At 40.8% G+C, this 25121-nt stretch overlaps 1 protein-coding gene across 7 annotated transcripts; it reads right to left on the bottom strand.

Annotated features, from left to right (window-relative positions):
* Positions 1 to 326: 326 nt before the first annotated feature.
* zmynd11 (zinc finger, MYND-type containing 11) lies at positions 327 to 23737 on the bottom strand. 7 transcript variants are annotated; one of them, XM_067475169.1, is made up of 17 exons: positions 23509 to 23735; positions 20457 to 20592; positions 17562 to 17721; positions 15965 to 15988; positions 14883 to 14972; positions 10957 to 11118; positions 10350 to 10427; positions 9638 to 9730; positions 8491 to 8578; positions 8106 to 8161; positions 7900 to 7977; positions 7332 to 7450; positions 6607 to 6898; positions 4826 to 4900; positions 4388 to 4666; positions 4101 to 4286; positions 327 to 3922 (listed from the first exon to the last, which is right to left on the bottom strand). In XM_067475169.1, exons 2-17 carry the CDS (start codon positions 20585 to 20587, stop codon positions 3800 to 3802), a joined length of 2034 nt encoding a protein of 677 aa, XP_067331270.1. In that variant the 5' UTR covers positions 20588 to 20592; positions 23509 to 23735; the 3' UTR covers positions 327 to 3799. The 7 variants fall into 7 exon arrangements, with proteins under 7 accessions (XP_067331270.1, XP_067331265.1, XP_067331263.1 ...); XM_067475164.1 differs by lacking the exon at positions 14883 to 14972; XM_067475162.1 differs by lacking the exon at positions 14883 to 14972 and having other exon boundaries at positions 6598 to 6898; positions 23509 to 23734.
* Between the last annotated feature and the right edge of the window lie 1384 nt (positions 23738 to 25121).

The following is a 25121-nucleotide window of genomic DNA, read 5'->3' as shown; positions in this document are numbered from 1 at the left end:
TGTTTTCTAAATTTAGATGTAATGATCATCTTTGTGCACAACAACTTTTTAAATGTTCTTAAAGTACAACATATTATAATGCAGGAAAAATAAGTAGTGTATTTATCAACCTAATTATTGGAGGTGTATAAAGCTTAAGAGTTATAGGTAAAACTTAATTGTCCTAGTGTCTTATGAACCATCTACAATCATAGCGTAACACACGAGCGGAGTATTGCAACAGATCCTAGATCATGAGACGAGCACAGCATAAACATGTTCTGATTTTTTTTTTTTTGGAAAACCTTTTTCAGTCATTTTCTCAAACACAAAATGGAAACATGGGAACTTGTTGATACATTTATTTCCTCCATGTTAGCACGTAGAATATATTTATTTACATATTGCTAGCTAAAGCATCAAAAAAAAAGTTGAGCATTAAAAAAAAAAGAGTTAAGCCACGATTAATAGTTTTACATATGGACAGAAAAGAACATGAGCTACATGAAGTGAGAACAAAAAACATTACAGTGGTTTTATTCTAGTTAAGAGTACATAAAATACTCAAAGTACAAGCAGGATTTCAAAGAGTACTCACGCATAAGTACGTAGTGAAAGATTCTGTAAAAAGAGCTGTGAAATGTCTGGTTTTGGCCAACATGATTGATTTACTCCATTTTCCAGGCTTCAGCCTGAATATTAAATGTACTTTGACTGCACTTCCAGGAAATTAAAACATTTTCATATTGCAGTACTCTGAAGAAGTGCAACAGTTTTTTCTTTTGGTTTTTTGTTTTTTACAAAAGGGGGGGAGGGGGGGGGAGCATTTGAGCTAAAACACACACACGCACACACACATACACACACACTTTTACTCATGCAGTTTAAAAAAAAAAAGATACAAAGTGGAATGACATCAAGTTTCTTCCACATAAAGGCAAAATGGGAAACTTCACACTGAAACCTTAAAGGCTGGATGGACAAATATAAAAACGGTTAAAGACGCAGAGGCTCCTCAGGTGAATCTAACAAATGTCACCTTCAACAAGTGTGTGTTTGGGAGAACATGCATTTGTTTGATTTTCAATATATTTTAAAAATGCATCGGAATAGAAATAGTTTCAAGCTACAGTGTGGCAAAGACCAAACCTTCAACATGATGAAAAGCTCAAAGTTGTACATTGTACAAAACTAGAACTAACAGTCATTCAGGTTGCTGCAAACACGGAAGAAAACAGCTGAAATCTAATATGTGAATTCATTTACAATGTGCATACAACATGAGATATTGAGAGCATGTTTTATTTACATGTAGTGCAACGATGATAGAATGAAAAGTTAAAAAAAAAAAATTAGTTGTTTTGGCCTTAGTCTGCAGAGGAGAACTGTGAAACATTACAACAGGTTGAACAGTGCACTGAGACGTGCAGGTGAAGTTTCTCTAGTGGATTTTTGAAAAGACCAAAACCAACCGTGTTTTTTAAGTCTTCGTTTATCTGCCACATTGTTACGTTAGCATGAAAATACACACAGTAGTTTTGACTTATTCCCAAATACACCACCTACAGCATCAACTGTGGCTGAAAACAGCCAGTTTTTTTACTAAAGCAATGTTATTTTGCAAATTCTTACTAAATTAATACTACTGAATACTATAAACTAAAAAATGATTATTAGGGTGTAACTGTTCTAAACCACAGCAAAAGCTTCTGAGGTCTAACTGAGGTGTCGCAGGACACTGAGGATGTTGATTTAGATCTTTTCAGGAGGTTTGTGGGGGTTTTTTTTTTTTTTTTTTTTAAATAAAAAAATATGTATTGACACCAGCTTTAGCATATGAGCTGCTGCTAATGAAACTCAACAACACCTGTAAATATTTCACAACCAAAAGATGCCCAGACCCGAGAAAAGGAAGGTTATTTCTGATCCCAATTCCACACTTCACACCAACGACTATAATAGCATTTTGCTAATTCTAAACAAGTGAGAAAATTAAGTATAGTCTTGAAAGGTAGTATGAACAAGCTATTCAGTTAAAAAATACTGTTTATATAATTACTGAGCATGTTTTACCATCAGTCGTTCATTTCTTAAACTGCAGACAGAATCCAAATGATGTGACGTTAACACCTTAAGAGTTTCATATCCAGAAAAGAAGGGAAAAAAAAAAAGTCAAGACTTCAACAAATAAAAATGTGAAGTGAACAAAGGCCCAGCCCACTACGAGAATGTACAGTATTTTACTGTTCACGTTAAGAAAAGCAGTGATTTACAGCAATCGGTGTTCAAAGAAAAAAAATGCATCTGTACAGAGCAACCACATTATTTTCCTTTGTTCAATTGTCATAACGGAGGAAACGGTCAACAAAATTTTAAAGTGTCATACATTTCTAAGAAAATTGAAAACTGGCAATTTTATTGCCGTAAAAACCTCCACTCATTATACTTCTGTACCATCGACCTTCGCAGGGGGAAAAAAAATAGAATATTTGAATTGCATCATTTACATTTGCATAATGTTTTATATTGGTCCATCCATCGTTACTGCTCTGGTCTCATTTCTTTATTGTCATGAATGAAAAAAAAGCCAAACTACTAACATGCACGTAGCCTCACTGAGCGGAAGAGGATGACAAAACAAAAAAAAAAAGGAAAGAAACAGGCACTGACCACCAACTACAGGATAAGCGGTGAAAGACTGTCACAGCTCGTCACTTCTGGATCAAAAAAAGATGAAATCACCACAAAAATGACTCTGAGGACGCTTGGAAAGATAAACTTAATTTTTTTTTTTTTTTAGGTTGTAGGAAACTGGGAAAAGACTCCCGAGGTCTTTTCAGGAAGGTTCAACAAAATGTCAGATTTCTCCTTTAATATACCAGCAGGTGTTAAAAATGAGTGGAAAACAGTCCGATAACTGAACCTCTGGAGAAGCAGCTCGGAAAACATTACTATACATTTCCCTAATTTAGAAGCAATTTAAAAACCTTTGTAACATCATAAAAATTCTGTTCAAAAAAGAACCAACAAATATGCATATTATTGTAATTGTAATAGTAATACGCAGAAGATTTTAGTTGTCGGTGGTTTTTTTTGTTTTTTTTAAGGCCGACATCGTGACCCTGTTCCCAATAAGTGACTTGAGGACAATAAGATTTTAGGTAGAAATGATAAGGTGCTATCTACCGCAATAGTTTTATGAAAACAATAACAAAATACATCGTCTATGAGCCACGTCATCCACATTTCTTTTGAATTAGGTTCCCTCTATGAAAGCAGAGCTAGTTCAACGCTGCAATAGTTTGCACTGCATGTTTTTCCACGGCGTGTATCTGTTGCATTTACAGTAAGAAAAGTGATCCTTTAAAAAATTCAGGTAATAAAATGTATTCAGTTAACGCTCGTCTGTTACTAAACACTTAAATAACACATTCTGACACGAGTTCAAAATTAGCACTTAGAAAAATTGAAAAGAAACATAATATAAAAATCTTAACTCTGCATTCGTCCCACGCTCTCAGGCAATCTGCTCGTCATTCAGAGAAAAAATAAAATATAGAAAGACAAATCAATACAATGGCTACATTAAATAGAAAACTGAAAGGAACAAATTGCTCTTTTCAAGCCGGGAAAAAAATAAAAAATAAAAAAATTGGGTCGTCAAAGTTTATAGGAAGGCAAGTAGAGAAGCAGGAGGCATTGGGGGGGGTGTGATTGTGTGTGTGTGTGTGTGTGTGTGTTGTAGACACTGACTGACGGGAGGATGGAGAGGGTGAGAGCCAATGGCGTGCTGTGTAGGGTCAGCGGGGGCAGGACTCGTTCATCTCTTCCTGCGGCAGGTGCGTTTGTGGTCGGCGTGCCAGTGCTCCTGCTGACACTTGATGGAGCAGTACGAGGTGTTCCAGCAGCAGTGGTACATGGCCTCCTCCTCGCAGTTATAGCACTGAAAACACACAAGTCTGCATCAGCTCGAGACTTGAACACACACACACACAGAAACAAAATGTGACTAAAAAGTCCTTAATGAATTCTTCTGCTTCTGTAATGTATGACTCTGAAGAGACACATGAAGAGGAGGGATCGGAATTCGAAAGGACACAAGTGAATGTTCTAAAACGTACCCACTGCTTTTTCTTCGTCTGGGAAATGAGCTGTTTGTGTTGGGCCACCAGCTTCTTCACCTCCTCCACCAGCTCCTCTTTGCACTTCTCTTTCACCTGCTTACACTTCCTCTCCATCTCCGCCTGAGCTCCAGCAACGGCCTTACTCACTGCCTGACGCTTTTCCTCCTCCATCTCTGCACGGAGCTGAAGCCACAGTGAAAGAGACGACAAGCTGGATTGAAATCGCTGACATCTAACGATTGCGGTATCATTGATTCCCACCCCTCTCTAGTTCTGACACGCACCTTCTCCAGCGCCTCTCGGACCACCCTCTCCGTCTCCCTCTTGTTGTCCGCTTTCATCATCTCCTTGACGTCGTTAAAGACCTTGGTGTACTTCTCGTGGCACATGTTCTGACAGGCACCGTCGCTGTTGGTCTGGGTGCCGCGGTGCAGCGTGCGCGGTGACCCTCCGCTGGCCTTCTTGGTCTGCGTGGACACAGACAGCTTCTCGGGCTGCTGGGGCGCCGAGGACACGGGGATCTCCTGGCTGGAGCTGACCGCCTCCATTTCCGGCTCTGGGTCCTGGTGGAGGATATGAAGTTATTTGTGAGACGTGACTTGAGACACAGTTCGATAGTCAAACAAAACAAATGATCAATATTTCAATAACCAAATCAGACAAACTATCACACTGCCACCAACACTGTGTAGTCACAGTCTAATTCTGACGACCCAACTTACACTGGCCTCCTCTTTAGGCTCGACCATTTGAGTCCGACGACTTTTCTTTGCCTTAGGCTCCTGGCTGCTTTTTAGCTAGAGGGAAAAAAAAAATCAAAAGTAAAAAGCTACGACCTTATGACACAGTTGCAGTCTACATTATTTAAACCCCATTGCAAATTAGGTGCATTGGCAAAACTTTTTGCTGCTTGCAATGAACAAATCCAACAAGAACCATTTAATCGCTCAGCACAACTAATATTACTTTCCAACATTTGAAACCAATTGTGCAGGGAAAGCAACAGGTAACTAAAGAATATATGAAAGAATTTTTCAGAGTTGAAAAACATACTCTACCAAGAGGGTTTACACAAGATTTTTCTATATATACACTTTAAAAGACAATAAACTACTGCTCAGTTTATTTTAAGAGAGAGAACCATGTTTCTGTACTATGATATAATAATAGGTATAAAAACTAAGAATAACAGTGAGGTTGTGCCAACAATGTAGCAGATCAGCCACCAGATGGCACCATTTGTTGTATTGTATATGTACAGTAGTGCGTTTGAGTTCGGATATTGTGCGGCTGATTATTTGGCAACTTTACGTTAACTTTGCCGCATCTCAAACTTTTTCACTCTAAAGTTAATTTCAGAAAGTTGTTTTTTTTTTTTTTTTACCCAACAAGCTCTTTGTGTTTTAGTGTGAATGTGCAGCTTCATGTGGCAGATTTCTGTTTATATTTTGGGACATGGTAGAGAAGAACAGACATGAAGACGTGAAAGCCTCAGAGGAAACTTAATGGTGTTAATGAGACTCGGAGGTAAAGCTGTTTGTCTCCGTCTGTAGAACGTTAGTTTGCAGAGCGAAGGTGCAAACACGAAAAATTAAAAAGGCGCAACAATTAAAACTTAAATCAGTTTTGTACTTTAAAAATTCCAAATGATGGCACGAGACAGAAGCCATTTCAGATGGCAAATTAACTAGACCGGGAACTAAAGTGTGAGTAAAAGTCATTATAGCTGTTTGCAATAAAATCAAAAAAGAACAATCAAAGTAGCTCAAAACAAAATTAGTTTGCACAAAATGCAACGTTTAATGACTGGAGTCTCATTGTTCCGTCCCCAAGTTGCATCAGGTGTGATTGAGATCGAAAATATCAAAAACCTGAACTGGCTCGAGGTTTGTCGAGAGTCACGTTTGACTGCAGGACTCAGTCAAACAAGGCTCAAACCTTATGGGACAATCATCCCAAGCCTACATTACAGAAGAAACCCTGGAAGATCCTCACTCTGTCATGAAGGGGTGGAACCAGTGTGAGGCTGCAGTGCGGATTAGAAGTTGTGTTGTGTTCACTTTGATGGAACCATTTTTAACATTAGTTTGTACATTTTGCCAGTACGGCAAAAGTACATTGGGGGTTGAATATTTTCTAATTGCACATGTCCTTTATTTATTATTTTACATTGGCAGAGGTAGAAACTGAGGCCTCAAAAAACGTTTCTCCTGTAAGTGCATCTTGGTTTTGGCACAGTTTTTACACTGGGTTCTGTTCCCGACAACACTCCCCAATTTCTACCCGGCTTGGGACCAGCGCTGCACACTAGAGTATGGGACCGGGCTGTTGGGGGTTCTGTGTCTTGGCCAGGGACACTGGACATGTGGGGGGCACAAACTCTAACAACTGCCACCCCAACAATTAGACAATGTAATTAATACATTATTGTAAGTGTATAACAAACATTTCATTCTGTAAACCATGAAGTTGAGAAGAGAAGACCAGTACTGACCCCACTTACATGTCGGACCTGCTCGTTGCTGGTGGAGGAGATGCTGGACTCTGCTTCATCTGTCCGCTCCACCCTGTCCGTCCTCCCACTGCTCTCCTCCTGCTGCTGCCGCTGACCCTGGCTTTGTTGGTGGGGCTGGCTGGCCTCCTCCATCTTTGTTTTCCAGAAGCGTCCCTCCCTCAGGAATCGCTGGTACACCTCCAATTCCTCGCAAGCCTTCTTCCAGCCATTGCTGCGCTTAACCTGCAGCTGCTGGACACTCACCTTGATGTCCTGGATGTTGTCGGAAGGGATCCACGCTCTGATAAAGACAAGAGCACTTGAGATTTACAAAGCAGCACTGCACTGTTTTATGGGTTTCAGTTTTTTCAAGCTGGATTTATTAAAATACTGATTTCCTCACACAGGTCTTTAATTATAACTATTTCTGCAGAGCATAGTGTCCATTAATATTTTCCTCCAGATAACCACCACAGTATAAGGGGACGATGGCTCCTGCCATTCGTCCACGCTAAAATGGACTTCAAAGATGAGCTAAGACAACACATTGAGTAATTATATTTAGTGTATTTCAAAGTTGAAATCTCTAAGACAGATTTCTGAATTTGATGAACACACATTTTGACAAGTGCCCCCATCTTTCCCTCCACCAGTGGCCCTACAGTGGAACAGAGGGTGTACAAACACCAACCGAAGTTGTACTGTGGAATGTTGATGTCTGCGGCTAAGCTAACCTTTGGTGCTGGTGTCCAAAGAAGCGTACGTCCACTTGATTGTCCTCCCGCTGGAGGACTTTAGCTGGCCAGTAGCCAAAGCCTTTCATCTTAGCCCAGACTAAGTCATGGCTTGGACTCTGCACAGTAACACAAACAAAAAAAAACAAAAAAAAAGAGGAACCTCTTAAAATTCACGACAGTGGAGCATAAACGTCCGCTTTTATGCTACACTGACATTTAATACGGAGGCATTATTTTCTTAGGGCTGTATGTAATGTATATATTGTTGGGTTACAAAGCTGTTTTCATTTTCTCGACATTATTATAAATATCTTAAATAATAAATAACTTATTTTCCTATAATCTTTTTTAATCTTCTGAATGTAAACAAAATGTTTAAGATGTTCACATCATTTTCCTAGAACCTACTCTCTACAAGTCTTTATGTGAAAAGTGTATTAAAATGTACCAAGACAAAGCTATAATTTCACCACTGCTACAAGTAGTTTATACCTTCTGCTGGTTAAAACAATAAAAACACTTCTTTAGAAATGTAGTTTGGTTTCTTCCAAGTGGTTGTACTTACACACGGGTAACAGAACCAGTTGTCTGGTCGGGCATTTGACAGGTAGAAACAGTTCTTACACAACAACAATTCATTCAACTGAAAGTGAGAGAGAGAAAAAAAGTTACTCGTTTGGGATTTTTTTTAAGAACTGAACAAATGTGAACGTTGCACACAAGCTAAATGTCACTGTTGTGACCGGTGAGTGAAAAATAAAGCCACAGTACCTCATGGCATGTGTCACTGAAGAGCAATCGTGCAATCTCTGCCTGGTCACTGTGAACTGTAACGCATAAAAGCAAGAAAGTCCAAACACATCATTCCCATTTTCTATGAATATGAAATTTATTAACTGTCAATACATTTTGTCTGTTTGATTCAAAGCACCGAAAACTGGCACCGTATGTCTCCAGTTCCTTAATCATGAGTTGATTTTAGATGTCGACCCATGTTATTGTGTTTAACGCTGGATAATTGATATTTTGGAAAACAGTTCTGTATAAATACATAAAACGTACCAAAACACAATATCTACTATGACACTACTATCAAATAATTTCAACCTTCACGCAAAATGTAAGAATATATTTGAAAGGGTAAACTTTAACCCACCTCCATACAAGATGGCGGTGTTGTGAACAATGAGTTGAGCATCTGCTTTGAACTCCTCAAAGGTTTTATACTTTCCTTCAGAAAGGTTCTGAGACAGAGAGAGAGAGAAAGTAAGCTGATCAGAAAGAGGAGGAACAAGTACAAAGAGGCCTATTCACATGCTGAGTATGTGTGTTTAGTGACCGACATACAAGAGGTCCAGGCGAGGACAGTGTTCACGCACACACACACACAGAGTTCCTGGCAGACGCTCGGTGTGATGCACCACTGAAGCAGCACCACAGAGCTAATACATACACATAATCTGCAAAACACAAATATTTCATGCACCTCGTTCCACTCAACAAATTTAGCTGAAACTCTTTACAATTTATAAGAAATGTATATAGTATGAAACCAAATAGGTTTGACAAACCAGGGATGGTCTTGGTACAACTACATGTGCACATCTGATCATTTCTGTAAATTAATGTTGCAAAGCTATTGAGTGTTATAGTCATTTATAGTTGGGCCTTTCAGAAGAAGTCGGCACTAAAAATGCCCCCCCCTTTTCTCCTTGGTTGGAAACTCATCCAATCAGCTTCTTCGGGCTGAAGTAGCAAAACGTTAACAACCAAGACATAACTCAACCTTTGGATACGAGTTCATAGTTTTCCCTTCTTTACTTCAGGGATGAACCAGAGAAAAAAACTACGCAAGAAAAGGATTCTGATAACATCCTGACTGAACCGAGCCAGAGGCCGTCGCTGATACACACACACACACTTTGGCAGCAGGTTTCTCGTGCTGTGCAAAGGGAAAAACTGCTTAACATGGGCCAAACGTCTAGTTTTTAGAGCAAACCCAAGTTCAAAACAAGCAAAATACAGTCATAATTCATATGAATGTGAAATAGATAAAAAGTCATAATTCACATGACTTTTTATTTTTGACTGGTATGTTTGGACACATGGACCCGTTTTGCTGCAAACATGTTCTTATATACTGTGGGAACGAACCTTGACAGCTTCATATTCAGTGTCACAAAGGGTGGGATTCTGATAAAACCACATGCAGCAGTTCGGTGATGGGTGGTGTTATGAGCCTGCTGGCGATAGACAGACTGAAGCCAGGGGTGTCACAGCAGGACACCGAGTTTGGACATTACCTCTTGGATGTTGGAAACGTCAAGTGCAGTGTGGATCAGCCGTCTGTACATGGGATGTTTAGTGTCTTTGCCTTTCTTGTTCAGGTCCACTGCCTGCAGTGCAGAGGGAGGACAGTGATTTAATGCCACATTAGAGGGAGAAGCAACAAGGAGGGGAGATGAAATTTGATACCACTCTGATAGGGGAGGTAGACAGGCGAGTGAGATTTAAAACCACTTTTATTGACTAGAGGTGAGTGGAGTAGCTACAGAAGTCAGAGAGGGAGGGACTCAAGAAGAGATTGAGGACATGAGAAGACAAAAGAGATGCAGGGGATATTTTTATTTAATTAGGAAAATCTAATCGGAAGATTCATGACAAACAAAGGTTTCAAATGCAGTTTAAATATACTGCATTTTCTTATTGAGAGGAAGAAATCCGCGATGCTTTATGTGTTTTAAAAAACTAAAGCATAGGAATAATGCAGCATAACCTACATAACTCCCACAAATCAAGTTAAACAAAAACTGTTAGCGTGAGTGGCAAAAATACAGCCCAAAAGCAGAACTGACTTAAAATCATCATTTCCTGTTGGTATTTTTCTACAAGGCACATGCACAGTTTGTGCATGTGCTCAGATGAAGACAACAATGGATTCTCATGAGGAGGTTTGTTAATGTGAAAAAAAAAAAAAAGAAAATGATTATTGAAATGAAAAGTGATTATTCTCACCCTCTCTTTCATACGCTGGACAATAAAGCGCAGGTATTTACACATCTCCTGTTTGTTCAGGTTCTTCTTTTTACTGCCCTGAAGGAAGGAGGGGGAAAGAGGAAGGCACAGTAACCCAAAGGCTCTAACTCAAAGAGACATTGCAGCTTAATATTTATTCACAGTAGAAACACAACGTCTTCTAACGCACGGACAATATTCAAAATTAAGAGAAGACAAAAAACAAAAACACGGCAACATTTCTACGACAGAAATCAGATTTTTCACTAGATGCTGCCTTATTACGTCATAGAGCTCAGAAATAAATTACTGTTCCTGTGGCAGCACAAACTAGTTCCAAAATCACTAAACCCCTGAGCAAGAGAAGACTGTTCTGCTACAGCTTTAAATGTCACCTAATGTATTTGTTTCTAAAAATCTACTTTAGCTTCAGTTTAAAATTGCATCACAACCCAGCAGAATTCCTCACATCCCCCCCAAATATCGACATGTTACAATAAACCAATCTAAACCCTACAAACCGTCTCTCCTTTCCAAAAACATGCTCATTCGTTACAGACATAAAACAAATAAAAGAGTGAACGTAGCCCCTGGTCTGACCACCTACCCTGCAGGCTACACACTGCCAGTGTGACCCTCCGTCTCTGGGCTTGCATTCCTCGGTCAGACATTTGAGATGGTAGACCCGGAAGCAGTTGTCACATGGAAAGACTTCGCCCGGTAGGTGACAGTCGAAGCAGTACCAGTCGTGGCTCTCAGTCTCCCAGTCCTGCAGGAAAGACATAGAGAACAAATTTGGGTGACCCCCCCCTCCAACCCGCCAACCACAGCAGGGGAGGAAACAACTTTCTCCAACCAGCTGTCAATTACACATAGTGCCAACTCCCATTGGCAAACTTACGATGATCTAGTCTTGTCAGGGTACAAAGGGCGTTTAAGCGATCACTGTGTGTCAGGCATCAGGGTTGATCCCACACAACCTCCTCATTCAGTGAAACACACAAACACTGATATCGGCTAAATAACGCAGCTTCTATAATTCGGTTTTTTGTGTTTGCATGTGCTCTTTAATTACTATGACCCTTTTCGTCTTGCTCAGCCTAACAGTTAAATAACACACAGGACACTGTACTGACTGGTATCTGGATATATTGGATACAAGATAAACATGTTTGCTTCTTGTAAATTGCTGTGGGTCAAAAATACAGTAATGTAAAAACAGCCTGGTATATTAAGCACTGAAAAATGTTATAAACTGAATCCTTCTAGATCTCAAAGCATAGTTTTTAAACACATACACTTATTTTTTCATGCATTTGATATAAAATTCTACACAAAACAAAACTAACAGTCCATGAAAAACTATATTTTGTTTTTTTTACTTTGAATCTAATTGTGGCGTATCAAAACTCAATGAATGAGCAATAAAAGAAACTGAAGTGACCTTTGTAAAAGGTTATTTAGACAAAGAGGAGACTGTAGCCTGCACTCGCCTTAGCGACAGCAGGTGGTGGAGCTCGGAGTGTTGTGGCCGAAAGGTCACCAATTCAAACCGTGTGTGTTTGAAACACCAAGTATAAGAATGAGCGAAGCATTTAGGACTGAACACCTGGTCAGATGTGGAACCTCGATTTCTTTTTTCTTATGGTACAGATGTAACATCTGAGGACTCTTATTACATCTTATCTATATTTCATATATAAAAGCCTAAAGATCTGAGAAACCTCTACATGTTGTGTTTTATTTAATCCCCCCCCCACACACACACACCTACAGTAGTAGTTGTAACAAACTAATTTTAACCATTAAGAGGTTCAAGTGAAGGGCACAGAGACCAAAGTGAGAACCACTTAAGATTCAACTAGTCACCAGCCTTTAAAGAGTCCAACTCCTCCCACTCACAGTCTGGACTGACTCAGTAGGGGAGAGCAGGAAAAGTCATGAGTGACTGCCGCTCAATAAAAAGCTAGAAAAAAAAAACCCAGCACTTTAATCTCTTTCTTGATCTTTTCTCCATGCGTCTATGTGCTGTAGTTTGGCTTTTGGAAGGATGAAGCACAGCTTATTAATGCAGTGTTGAGCAGGTACACACACAAAACTACCACAAACGTATTACCCTACATTACATCATAACTCATAATAAAAAAATAAATAAAATAAAAAACAGACTGCACAGCAGCAAGTAGCCTTCCTCTCTCTAAGGAGACCGATTCAGATTTGCATCAAAGTGGACTTAAAGGCCTCGAAAACCAGTGAAGACAGCTGTGACAGACATACTGTCAGTGTCTCTGCAGCACCAAAGACCCCGATCCGAAGCAGAGACTTGTAGAAAGCACTCCACACTTTGTAATCCAGCTATAAAAACAACCTAAGTTACATTATTCCTTTTTCTATGTTAACTGCTGGGGGACACAGGCACCATGTGTCTGCTACAGTGGTGACAGTGTGTACCTGCATATTTTTGTGTGACTAAAAAGTTGTTTAAAATAAATTGCGATAGCAAGCAATAGAATGTTAAACAGTAGTACCAATGAATGCATGAACAGTTTTCTGTAGCTCTGTTCAAGACCTGCTACCTCCAGAATAGTCGTAGCAGTAAATGTAACGTGGCCCACTTCTACTGAGCTTCTACAGCAGTAAGACTGATCTATTGTGATGCTTTTCAGACTCAGCAAACAAACATAAGGATCTTATTCTCTGGTTCATGCACACATTTGTGGCCTGTGCAATGGTTTCCATCAATTCTTAGACCCTGGAGAGCTGCTAGGTATTGTGAAAACTCATCCTTAACCCATAATTCCCCACCCTGTCCTGGCATCACATGTCTGCAATGCTAAGCAGCACTCGGCTTGTAGGACTGGCTGTGCTGAGATCAGTTTCCCTCCCATGGATCATCCGTCAACATACTGAGCTCACATCAAGTGCCACCTATATGGTTGCATGTTCCAAATGAACTGACCTGAATGAGGACCATTTTTACAGGGTTCAGTTAAAAGATCCTACACAGATTCCTCAAAGGAATTGTAGTTTTTCCAGTGTAACAGACTCTTCAGACCAAACATTTGAGACTATCAAGAACCACTTCACTGTTGTTGGACTGTCTGATGAAAGACAAATGGCCGCCTTCAAAAAGGCTGCAGCTCTCTGACCTAAGGACACAGGGTCTGTTGTTTTAGCAAAGTGGGTTTAAACAAGAGCAAAGTTAATACAAATAAATTATTTATACATCCATCTCTATCCCTCCATCCATATCTATAGTAATATTAACTTTGCTCCAGCTATATCTATCCATCTGTATATTTATGATTTGATTCTTTGCCCTTTTGGCTAATCGTGTATATTCAGATTCGCCACAGCAGATCATTTTTCCACATTTTTACGCCTGATGCCCTTCCTGACGCAACCCTCCCCAATTTCTACCTGGACTTGGGACCAGCACTGCGTGGCTGGGGATGGGCTGTTGGGGGTTCAAGGTCTTGCCCTGGGACACCTCGACACGTGGTCGGGAAGAGCGGGACATGAAACACCAACCCTACGGTCGGTACGCGGCCACTCTATCAACTGAGCCACTGCCAACCCGCCAAAGTAACATTATGATGTTTGAATATTGGAGTTGACAAATTGTAAAACACTGAAGCTTTTAAATTAAAAGCGGAGGGGGGGTGAGGGAAGTTGTTTTTGGTTTACAAATAAAAGCGCTCTGCTTTTTTTGGATAGAGAAATGTGTCCCAACTAAAAGCTGCCAACAAAGGCAGGAACTTCAACAGTGATAAAGGAGGACAGGAAGCAAAAGGCCGCCTGCCTTTGGATTCTTTCCTCAGTGCTTCCCAACTCTGGGTTAGAGTTCTGCACCTCAGTGTCGAGCTGGGACACCCCAGACAGGCCAGCACGGTTGAGCTGCTTGCATCTCAGCCGGCACGACTTCTAATGGCCTGAACACAACTCCAGGACTCAGCTCCAGCTCCTGCTTCTTTTAAATAAACTGCTTCATTTGTGGACGGACAATATCCATATAAACCAGTCAGTGTGCGATATGCACGTTTGCAAGAGGAACAGTGTTTTCATACACATAAAGCAACTTCAAAAAAAAAATAACTGTAAACAATGTGTAGAACATGAAAACAATGTTTGCACAAAAATTCAATAAATCAAATGTGGGTTTTTTTGGGGGGGAGGGGGGTCTCTTACATGTTTATCATCATGCATCACAAGTGCAGAGATTTAAATAAGCTCAGCAAACTTTCAAAATTGTCAAAAAAAACAAAACAAAAAACAAACCATCCAACGGTTTTATGAAGAACAAAAACCTTACAAATAAACCTGGAAAATGCTAAATTTAGAATATGAATTCAGAGACAAAGTAATCATTTTGGGGCAAACCTGGATTGAATCCATTCTGACGTGAGGCCGTGCCTTTAAAGCCGTTTTCAAGCATTTCTCTGTGCCAATGCCACGGCTATCTGGTTAAGGAGTAAATATTCCTGAGGTCATCACAAGGACACGGCCCATGCCAGCTGGACTGAATCCAGGCACCTGCAGAGGGAGAACTGACCTCCATCTAGCAACTGATTTACAGTGCTTCTCACATTCAAACGCTAATCTGCCCACCGAGTGGCTGCTAACCTGAAAGGACCAGTCAGTCAGACGTGTTACTCGCAGCAGGCACTGAAATAACTAAACACCACAACCACACAAACCACGACTACCCCCCCCCCCGCCCCCCCTTGCTGCCCTGTTTGAATTCAAAATGAGGAAAAACAGAAAATAAGCATGCCAGACAGAGTTAAGAACACAGCAGAACACACCCCTCCCGAGGAGAACTACAACTACCGAGACCCAAATACTACAGTCGAACAGATGCTTGCTACCAACCTGCTCGCATTGCTTGTCGTCTCACATTAAAATGTGTTTCAATTCGGTAAACACTGATTACTGGTCATTTCCGAGTTCTTTCAAACGGTAATTTACAGTTGAGACTCAACTCTCTTTGGCAGCACCCAAATGCCAAGGACAGGAGACAGCTTTAAGATGAACCAAGTGAGAATTTGTGTGTTTTTGTTTTTTCTCCTTTTTAAAATCAAGCAACAGCACATTTGTAGATAAGTAGCGAGCACATATTTTCAAGATCACTGATCACTTCCGCAAGAAATGTGGCCACGTAGACACAGCACTGCAATGGACTTTTGTGAAGCTTTTCACAGCGTAGCTAAATTACTGCAAGTAGCTTCGAGCAGTCTGATTACTGCTGAACTGTACGAAAGGATGCAATTGGATTTTCAAATGGAAACCTGATACATTTTCAGCATTTTCCTTTTGACAGGATTGTATTTAAAAAGGTGCAATGAGCAGACTCAATCACAAGCATTACACCACTGGCACAGAAGGATAACAATTTCGTTTCATACAGCCCAGCTCTTGCACTAACCAGAACATACTGTATTCCATTTAGTTTGTCTGCAGCCTGCTTAAAAAAGATTCACTCAAATCCCCGACTGCACTGCATGTGGCAGACCTGATTTCTCACAGAATGATGTTAGTTGAGAGGGGGAAAAAAAAAATGAAGTGATCAAATGAAGAACAAACCCTGAATTTGAAAGTAACAATGCAGCACTTACCTTGCTTCCCTCCGCTTTCGGCTCCTGTGATTGCAAGTGAGTCAGAGAGCAGTGTTTAAAGTTCTGCGGCTAAAATGACCTTAGCTCCGCTTGACAACAGTGTCATGTCTTAAGAGACCCTTTTCCAATCATGAAATATATTAGTAACCTCATTTTAGGAGGTGGGGTCAGCCCACAGCACAGATAAGCTCACTACAAATGAACTCCCCTATGTACTGACTGCCACTGCTCTTTTTCTACCATCATAACAAATAAGTGTGGTTCCATAGATTTAATCAAACCAATGTACACTGAATGATGAAGTGGTACATGTTTAGGGCATGTGAAGGTTTAAACTGTTTTCACATGGTAAGTAGCTTATGTTAGCGCGTCATTATTATTCTGATCCTCGAATCACAGGTCATTTGCAGTTTATGTTCTGCTCACACTGCACCAATGATGCTCCCATAGTTTCATAAGTAAAAGCAAAGCACTGATACAGCCAGGGTGTTAATACCCTGGTGAAAAACAAAAAAAAAGCACTGGGATTAAAACGGGCACAAAATTCCTCATTGTTGCCACTTGCAACGTAATCCATAAAGTGCCCTTTGCAGATGCTAACAGACACGAGGATTCTCCCCAGGTAGCGCTGATACTGGGAAATGATGCGCTCATTGAAGCGCTACAGTGAAAAACACAAGTGAAAGCGTGGCTACACAGGGGAAAGGAAAACATAAGAGTGAAACACTGATTGCATGGGGCTGCGCAGCACAACGCTGCCTGTGCAAGTAAAAGAGAAGTAATAAACAAAATGATAAAAGTGCTGCGACTCTGTTAACAGTGTTCACACTGGGAGCCACTTGACAGATGGCTGGTTATATCATGACAGAATTGGTGTTGTGGTCTCTGCTAGGTCTCCTGTGGCAACTTTATCAGTGGGCATGTAAAGTTAGCACAGGAAATCCGTACACACTGCATACAGCTTTTTAATAGCAATCATAAAAACATGGCTATAAGTGGCAGCTTCTGACAGTCACAGACAAATGGAATCTGTAATTTCTTTCATAAGCACTGCTACCCTGCATGAGTATTAATTCCATTTATACATTTTTATCCACATCAGTAATGTGGAGACGTGTGTGGAATGTGTGTGGATAAAAGACAAAATTACTATTAAGATTATGAAAGTGTTTGTACCTTTCTAGAGTGGCAACAGTTAGTTGAATAAATAATCAGCAGTGCTCTGCTCTGCTCTGCCACTGTCTGCTACACTCTTCCACCCAGTACACAGCTCTTCAGGTATTACTCATTATCAAAACCAATAAATGACAATGCTTGTTAATCAAGCACAAACTCTTGAAACCCATAAGCAGGAAGAGACTAAATAAATACAAGAACAAAGTTGCCCACTGTAGCTTTAAACGTTTAAATCTTTCAGGATAATCTGGCCTTCTGCTCATTTGTTTCCGTACATAAGTGCACTGGTGCCAACACAAATCTAGTATAGTTTAGAAATGACGAATTAGCTCACTTTTGTTGCTCACTAAACATAAAATCTACAAAACAAGTGTTCACTTTTGCCTGTGTTGAGAACCTGATAAATTGTGACTGGACTTACCATCTCATCCCCTGGCAGCCAGTAGCCTTCCTGTTCAATGCCAGCCTTGGAACCTTTGCAGCCAACCGTCAGGGTCTCCACCACCAGGCCGTCCTTCACAGCAAGACCCAGCTGTCTAGCCGTCTCTTTAGGGTGCATCCCAAACACACGGCTCAGGTACCTGGGCAGGTGGGAGTGGAGAGGTAATTGAGCAATGTGTGATGGCAGCTGTGCTGATGGAACCATTTTTCCTTGACAGCCAAACGCGAACATTTAAAATGTCAGCCTAGAGGGGGTTGAGGCAATAGAGGAGCTCTCCCACATGCATTAGTGCGGCTGTAAAAAAATTAATAGTTTAGGAGGAGGGATAATGTTTGCTGAACTTGCGTAAAGTTACTAAGTTACCGCTATTGTCAAGAAACGTTGGGTACGTTCACTAGATATCCCACAAATGAACATGTCATAATCGACATGCAACACTAGCACTGCCACACTAACACACAGCGCCTCAATCGTTTAGCCTGCGAATTCCCCCACTAGCGGTCGGCTGCATAAGCACCTTAACATGTGCGTGTAACGTCGGTCTGATGTCAACACACCTTTCATGAAAGTGCAGACACTCGTATGGTGAAAAGCTGTGGGTCTTTTCTTCAGACGGCTGCGCGTGGATTTGCTCCTCTTTTTTTTTTTTAATCCATGCAATATTTTTTGGTTTTGGAGCCGACGCTCATTAAACAGACAACCCCCCGGCATGTTGGTGCAGTCACGTTTCGACTCAATGCCTTCGGGGAGGCGCAAGGTCACACATGAAAACAGACTGACCGATCAGTCACACGCAGAGGCACAAGCGAGACCCAGGCGAAACCGTTTTAAGGTTTAAACTACCAACTACGGGCACTAAGCACGCAGTCACATTGCTATCCACTGTAAAAGACCTTGAAAACACAACATGAAAATGCAAGCCCTTTCAAGGATTTCCAGCACCCACACGAACCCTGGTAATATTCCACCGACAATATTACAAAGCCCAATATTTATAGTCCCAACCCTTGAAAACACTGTGTATTTAGAAACAATAACTTTTCTCATCTCTTCTCATACTGTGATTAAAATAATGGCTTTGTTGGTTCCTGGAGCTGAATCTCTCTAAAGCCCCTTTCACACATCCACTAGAATCCCGAAATTCTCCTCACTTTGTCCGGACACAGTGAGATTTACAAATGAGATGCTCCCAAGATTATCCAGACTTTATCCTGTGAGCCCCCCGCTACAAAAATCCATATTATGTGTGTGAGCCCATCTGTGGAGCACACGGCTGTGTCCCGAACTGCTGGAAGGAATTAAAACGAGCAAACTCTCTGTTGACAACTTTTCTATCAGTCAACTGTGATGGTGTTTTCACACACTGCAGCGTTATCTGGCAACTTATTCTCGTTAACTGAATAATTATATCTGTATAAAAAAAGTCCAATTCAGAGAACAAATCTGCTAAGAGGAAAGAACTGACAATATTTTTTGAAAATAATGCATAGATTACGTGTGTACTATGCTTGTTTGTGTCCTTGAGTTTGTTGAGAGGTATTACACAGCATTTTCTTTATGGTAATCTACGTCTTTTTATATTTGAAAAAAGAAAAAACATACATGTGAGGGACAAAAATTCCATAAACTTGACCGATTGTTAAACATAGCAGATTTTGTAAATTAGCAATTAGCTTAGGTAATTATTAACTAATTGACCATAAACAGCCTGACTTCTCTGGCTTTGACCCAGTTGTATGAGCTCACATTTGCCGCTCAGTGAGATAGAATAGTTAATTATTCTCCCGTCTCTCCTCCATTTCCACACAACCAAACTCATCTCCCTCTTTGCCACATAGCCAGCTTGATGAAGGTGCAGGGGGGTGGTGGTGGAAGAGAGAGAGAGAGAGACAGCACTATTCATTGCATGCCGCTGCTTACTGTTGCCATGACAACAGCCACTCACCGGCAGTTTTCATTTGGAAAGCATCCAGCTTCCAAGGTGCTCACCAACTTGCCGTATGAGATGTGCTAAGTGTTTCATTTAGTCTCGGCTCCATCTGCCGACTGCAAGGAAGGACTGATCAGTGAGGTCTGCCATCAATTTGCGTAGTCTGAACAATGTGGGATCCGCTCCACAGATAAAATGAACACCATCCTCCTTTGTAGAAACTAAACGTACAGTAGATTGAGTATAGGGTGGTTGGGTTCATGCCAAGAATGGCAATGAGTGGTTGTAGAATGTCTGATCTCCAATAGCCAGGAGTCTAGTTATTGATTGTTGTCTGTTACGGCCTTGAGAGTAAGGGCTCAACAAAACATCCAAGTCATGGCCCTGCAGCATGCGAAAACAAGCTCACAGCAATGCCAAGCAGAGCTCAAAATACAAAGGTAAACCAACGAGAATATGAATTAGTATTTAGTTAATCAAAAGGAAATCAAGACACCACAATAACTAATTAAGCAAGTTAATCAATGAATTAATCCATTCTAGAAAACAAAAGACTTTGGAAAACTTGGGCAACACGTGTGACAAATGTGGGCTTTTCATTCACATCACCATGTTGCTGTAAATCGCTTCAGTTACTGGATAGTTAACTGATATGGTCTTTGTGCCTGGCCAGCAGAAAGAAAACAGGTTCTCTGGCTAAAACTGCTTACATTCCACAGGTATTATCCATCTTTCTGTCGACTGATTCTATGGAAAACAAAAACCTAGTAAGTGAGGACGACGGTAACCTGGACACCGTATGTAGTGGAACGCACTTTGGTAACTGACCCTTTAAAAGTGTAATTTAACAAGATGTTGTGAAAGCCATTCTATGTAAATGTACAGACATCCCATGAAAGATACACGTAGCATCATCAAATCCATTTAATCTGGGGTGAACTTACTTAGAGATCCTGTCCATGTTTGCGATTTGTTTCTGGTTGCGAATGACCTCAATGGCTGCCCACACATACTGAACCACCTTGGGGTCCGCCTGCCTCTTCTTCACCACACGTGACATTATTTCTTTATTCATGGCAACTGTGGGAAACAAGTGAAAGACATAAATGGGAAATTGTCTTAGGTTTTCTTTTGTGAATGGAAAAGAAGAACAAAGTGCAAATCTACAACAGCTTCAGACAAAAATTAGTAAATGAGATCCACTGTGTGCAGAGGTGTTAGAAGTACAAATACTGGCCAAAATAAATTCTCAACAACAGGTACCACTTCAAATATTTTGCTCAAGTAAATGTACTAACCAGATAATCTACATTTCACTTATAGTAAAAAAGTATTACACTAAAGGACACTACTTATGGTACAGTAATGAGAGCAAAACGTGTAAATTATAACAAAACATTGTAAGCAAATGCTCTTCTGAAAGGAGAGAAAGTAAACAACTTCACAGGAATATGTATCTCTCAAAAATAGAAAAGTATTGTTATATTATTATGGGGAGAATTTAAAATGATGCAGCAAACTAAAAAATCTTAAATTATTTAAAGGAAATAAGTATTTATATATTAACACATTAAGTCAGAGAACAAGTTCTAATAGGATCCTGACTGACAAAAGACTGGGTCGGTAATCAACCCCATTATTATACAAATGCGAATAGAAGATACACAGGGTTCAAGGGTCCATTTCCACTTCCCCTCCTCCGTTTATTTTGCTATTATTAACACTGCTGAAATTCACACATGTATGCCATCATTGAAAATCATTGACAACATAACATTGGAGAGATGGTAGGAACATGCTTTGTTGTCATTAGAACATTTTAAACGCTCTGGACTAATTCCCTCGTTGCCATGTGGCATCAAAACAAACAATGTAGCTGTGATGAAAGCTCAGAAAATGTCAGAGGAAATTGGACAAGGAAACTCTTAAAAAGACCTTCAAAAGGTTGTGAATAATGCTGGTTTGCCCCTGTACAGTGGTACACAGGCCCGGCTTTCCCTGAATATATGGAAAAATTCAAATCCAATTTTATGCGGTGCTCCTCTTTAGCAACCCGTGAAACTTAAGCTGTCACTTTCATAAATCGCTGCCAAAAGCTAACCATAATAACGCTTAAAGCATATTTCTACGAAGAAAGACGTGTGGCTTTAGTGCACTTTGTGGTAGAAGAAGCTTTGAGAGATGTCAGGAAAAGGATTTTCATTTTAACTAACCTAAACAAAGTAAAGACGTGTTGTTTTGGGCGACAGATCTTCAGAAATAACGTATCATTAAGCATTCAGTGTTTTTTAGCCGTTTTAAACCTGTAATGATAATTTGAGCTTCAGCCGTACTACAAATAACATCGGGATGTGTATGATATTAACATAACAAATCAACCTCACATTAAGCGCTCGTCACTCTTTAAAGCCATCTGGATTCATCTGGATTGGATCTGCACACTACATTTTTTGTTTTTGTTTCCTTATTGCTATAACAACGAATAGTGTTTGTATTTTTCTCGTTACAAAGCCTGGATTTTTTTTTTTTTAATTGAAACAATCCCACCCACATGAAATTTAATATGTAAAGATTTAGATGCCAACCGGAAACAGCAAACATATGTTTTCAACATATATTCTGAGAATTGTGTTCGTGGAGGAAACACAGGTAGAACCATTTTCAGTATCCTTGGCTTCGCAGCACTCTAAGTTTAGAGAGCAACAGAAAGAAGAAAACTACTACAGAAATGAACATCTGCAGAATTTACGGCCTTGCAATGCAGATGAAGGAGAACAGGAGAAGCCACACATTCAAGTGAGGGGGAGTTGCATGAGCGGCCCCCCATAGAAGTGGCGGGGTTATTTAGTTGGCGGTCCTCTGTGTGGGTCTCCTGAGCTGGCATGCACAATACACACACACTCACCCATGTGTGGGAACACCTGCTGCCAACCTCCACCTCGGTCTCCGGAGGGCTCACACAGCATGATGACAGGGCTGGAGGTTTTGCAGGGCAACGTGCTCCCCAATCAATTAAGCAAGGTATGTCACGCTGGAGGCCAATTAGGAGACAAGCGACGCCGGCTGAGAGTTTTGCGACTCCCGGGGTAAACAAAGAGACTACACGGCGCTGTTGTTCCCCCTTGTGAGACGCTGACAGCCTCATGGAACGTTACACCAAATCAATATCCATAGTCGCTGGTTACGACACAAAGTAAATTGGCTTCATACGTCAGACCGGTGTGGACAGAGCACACCTGTCTCCAGATTTTAGCAGGAGGCTGTCACTCGCCATTAGGCGGCTAATAGCGCCTCGGTTGACACCGATCTCATGAGACCAGACGGGATACTGTACTACAAAAGCGACATAATCGCCGTGTTATTAAAAGCTTCCCAAACGTGTTACATTTAGCTGACACACTACACAAAAGTTGCCCATTTGGCAACAAAGAGACAGTCGTGGAAGGCCACGGCCAAGAAGCTCAATGTAGCTGCCAAGTTAACAGCCCGCTAACGTCCCCAGCAAACCATGGCAGGACAAAGGGGACGATTTCGCATTTTCTACCAAACTTCAACCAGCTACTTTACGTTGAATGTGTCTGTCATTTATAACATATCAAGAACTCGTAAAGGGACTAGGAAACGAGCTAGTGTGGCGAGTTTAACGTGTTAGCGCCGCTGGTGAAGTGTTGCGTCGCTAGCCTTAGCTAGCAGCCTGACAAACCTAGCCGACATGCCAGCGCACTTAGACAAGATTCACAGTCACAGCGGCAAGCTAGCAGTATTTAGGGCATGTCTGAAGCACTTGCCCGTTGCCCCAAAGCAGACAAACATTCAGCTTAAACGCCACTCGTTTGTTTTGAAGGGCGCCATGTTCACAATCCTCCATCACGGGATAGGAACGACAGCTACGGCTAAGCTAGCCTTGCTAGCGCCCCGTGTTGCTGGCTAGCTAGCCGCAGTGTTGTCAATTTAGCCTTTGCCGTTTTAGTATTTCGGCGTCAAAATAAAGCTCACCTCCGCTACAGTGGCGCCAACACACAGCACTGCAGAAAATCCGCCAAGGACGCGAACGCGAGGCAGCTCACATCAGTGTCGTTCGGTGTGGCTTCGGCGGAGGATGGTGGTGGTTTGTGTCCAGCTGGCCCCAGGACAGCAGCGCTGGTAAAGAGGTAAACACAGACAGCGCCAACAGAGCCGAGCGGCGCTGCCGGACCGCAGGGAGAACTCTACTGGTGGAATCCGACTTACTGCATCCGACACCCGGCACTCATCGACTGGGATTTTAAAGGGACACGCCGGCCAGGGTTACACTTGTTACATGTTTGCTCAAAATATATATATAAGGCAGTTTATTCCCCTGAATCGGAGAAACAACTGAGTACATTTGTTTAAATACTCTACTTGGCTGCAGTTTGATGCATGAATTTTACTTTGGTATTTACTGATGATAAAGAGTCATTTTTCTTTTTCTTTTTTACCATTGTTGAACAGATTTAGGAAGGAATAAACTTGTTACCTTCTTAAAAGTCCAGCACAGAGAGGCGGAGTGAATGTGCTCTGGACTCTGTGGAGGTGAATTGTGCCTGCTCTGTGATCCAGGTTTACACCAGGTCTGGAGGACACAGGACCTGAAACTGGAATTGGTTGACACCATACCAATGCAGTCCAGACCTAACTTTGCATTCTGTCTCTAATGGACATGAAAGCAGCCTCAGTGTGAGTCCTGTGAACAAACTGACCCTGTTTGAATTTTTTTTTTTTACCAATACTTAACCAGCCAAATAACGTGGCGTCTTCATCCTGCAAACCATGGAAGTAGTGCAGAGTTAGAGTAAATTGTGTATCATGGTTGTAAACTTGTTTTTAAGATGAGAATGTAAAATTAATAGGAAAATGTGTAATGTCTAATAAATGGTTAGTGGTGTGAAACTGCTGTAAGTTATTGGGAATTTATGATTTAAGACAAAAAAGGGGAAAAAAAACAGCTGCTGTTCTTAAAGGTGGAAAAAAATTTTACATGTCAACTCACTTCTGAGTCTTTGTGACTCAACCACAAGCAAACGCAGCTGTTAATTACATGGATCAGGTTTTGGTTCCTCACCGTGTGTCCAAAGGTTTTATTTATTAATTGACAATCAAAACATTTCCTGGTGTGAAGCCAAGAAAAAAAAAACGTCATATCATTAGTTCCTTGGGCAGAAGAACTAACTATATTCATATTATTCATCCCAAAGCTGCGTGATGGGTGAAATATGAATCACAATACTTTCCTAAGATTAGAGATCACAATTTCAGAACTTTCATAGGAATATACAACAGGCTCAAAGCAGAAGCTAAATTAAAAATAATATCAAAGACAGTTTGTCACGTGTACTACAATCTTCTAATTAAAGGCTTACTTTATTTGGTGCAGTGGCTGTGCCTGCTAATACAAACATCATATAATCATTGTCATGTAAGAATGAGATGCAATCTAAAAACGAATGAATCTTTTAATTCTAAAAAAAACTTAAATAAAGTACAAATTGCTGTATTTCCATCAATAAAACCCTCCTCCTGCTCTCAAATACATGAAAGTACACACTGTTCATTTATTTCCTTGTTCCCACGCCATCACATCTACAGTT

Source organism: Channa argus, chromosome 14, assembly GCF_033026475.1.
Source record: "Channa argus isolate prfri chromosome 14, Channa argus male v1.0, whole genome shotgun sequence".
Taxonomy (NCBI): Eukaryota; Metazoa; Chordata; class Actinopteri; order Anabantiformes; family Channidae; genus Channa; species Channa argus.
The sequence above is the reverse complement of the archived record's forward strand: the minus strand, read 5'-3'. Positions and strand labels throughout refer to the sequence as shown.

What these genes read in the sequence shown, in the direction of transcription:
- zmynd11 (XM_067475169.1), bottom strand. Translation starts at nt 20,587, where the DNA reads ATGAATAAAGAAATAATGTCACGTGTGGTGAAGAAGAGGCAGGCGGAC. An exon ending in AACATGGACAGGATCTCTAA is followed by an intron (nt 17,722 to 20,456) that starts GTAAGTTCACCC and finishes CCACCTGCCCAG; the next exon opens with GTACCTGAGCCGTGTGTTTG. An exon ending in TCCAGCGTATGAAAGAGAGG is followed by an intron (nt 9,731 to 10,349) that starts GTGAGAATAATC and finishes TCTGCACTGCAG; the next exon opens with GCAGTGGACCTGAACAAGAA.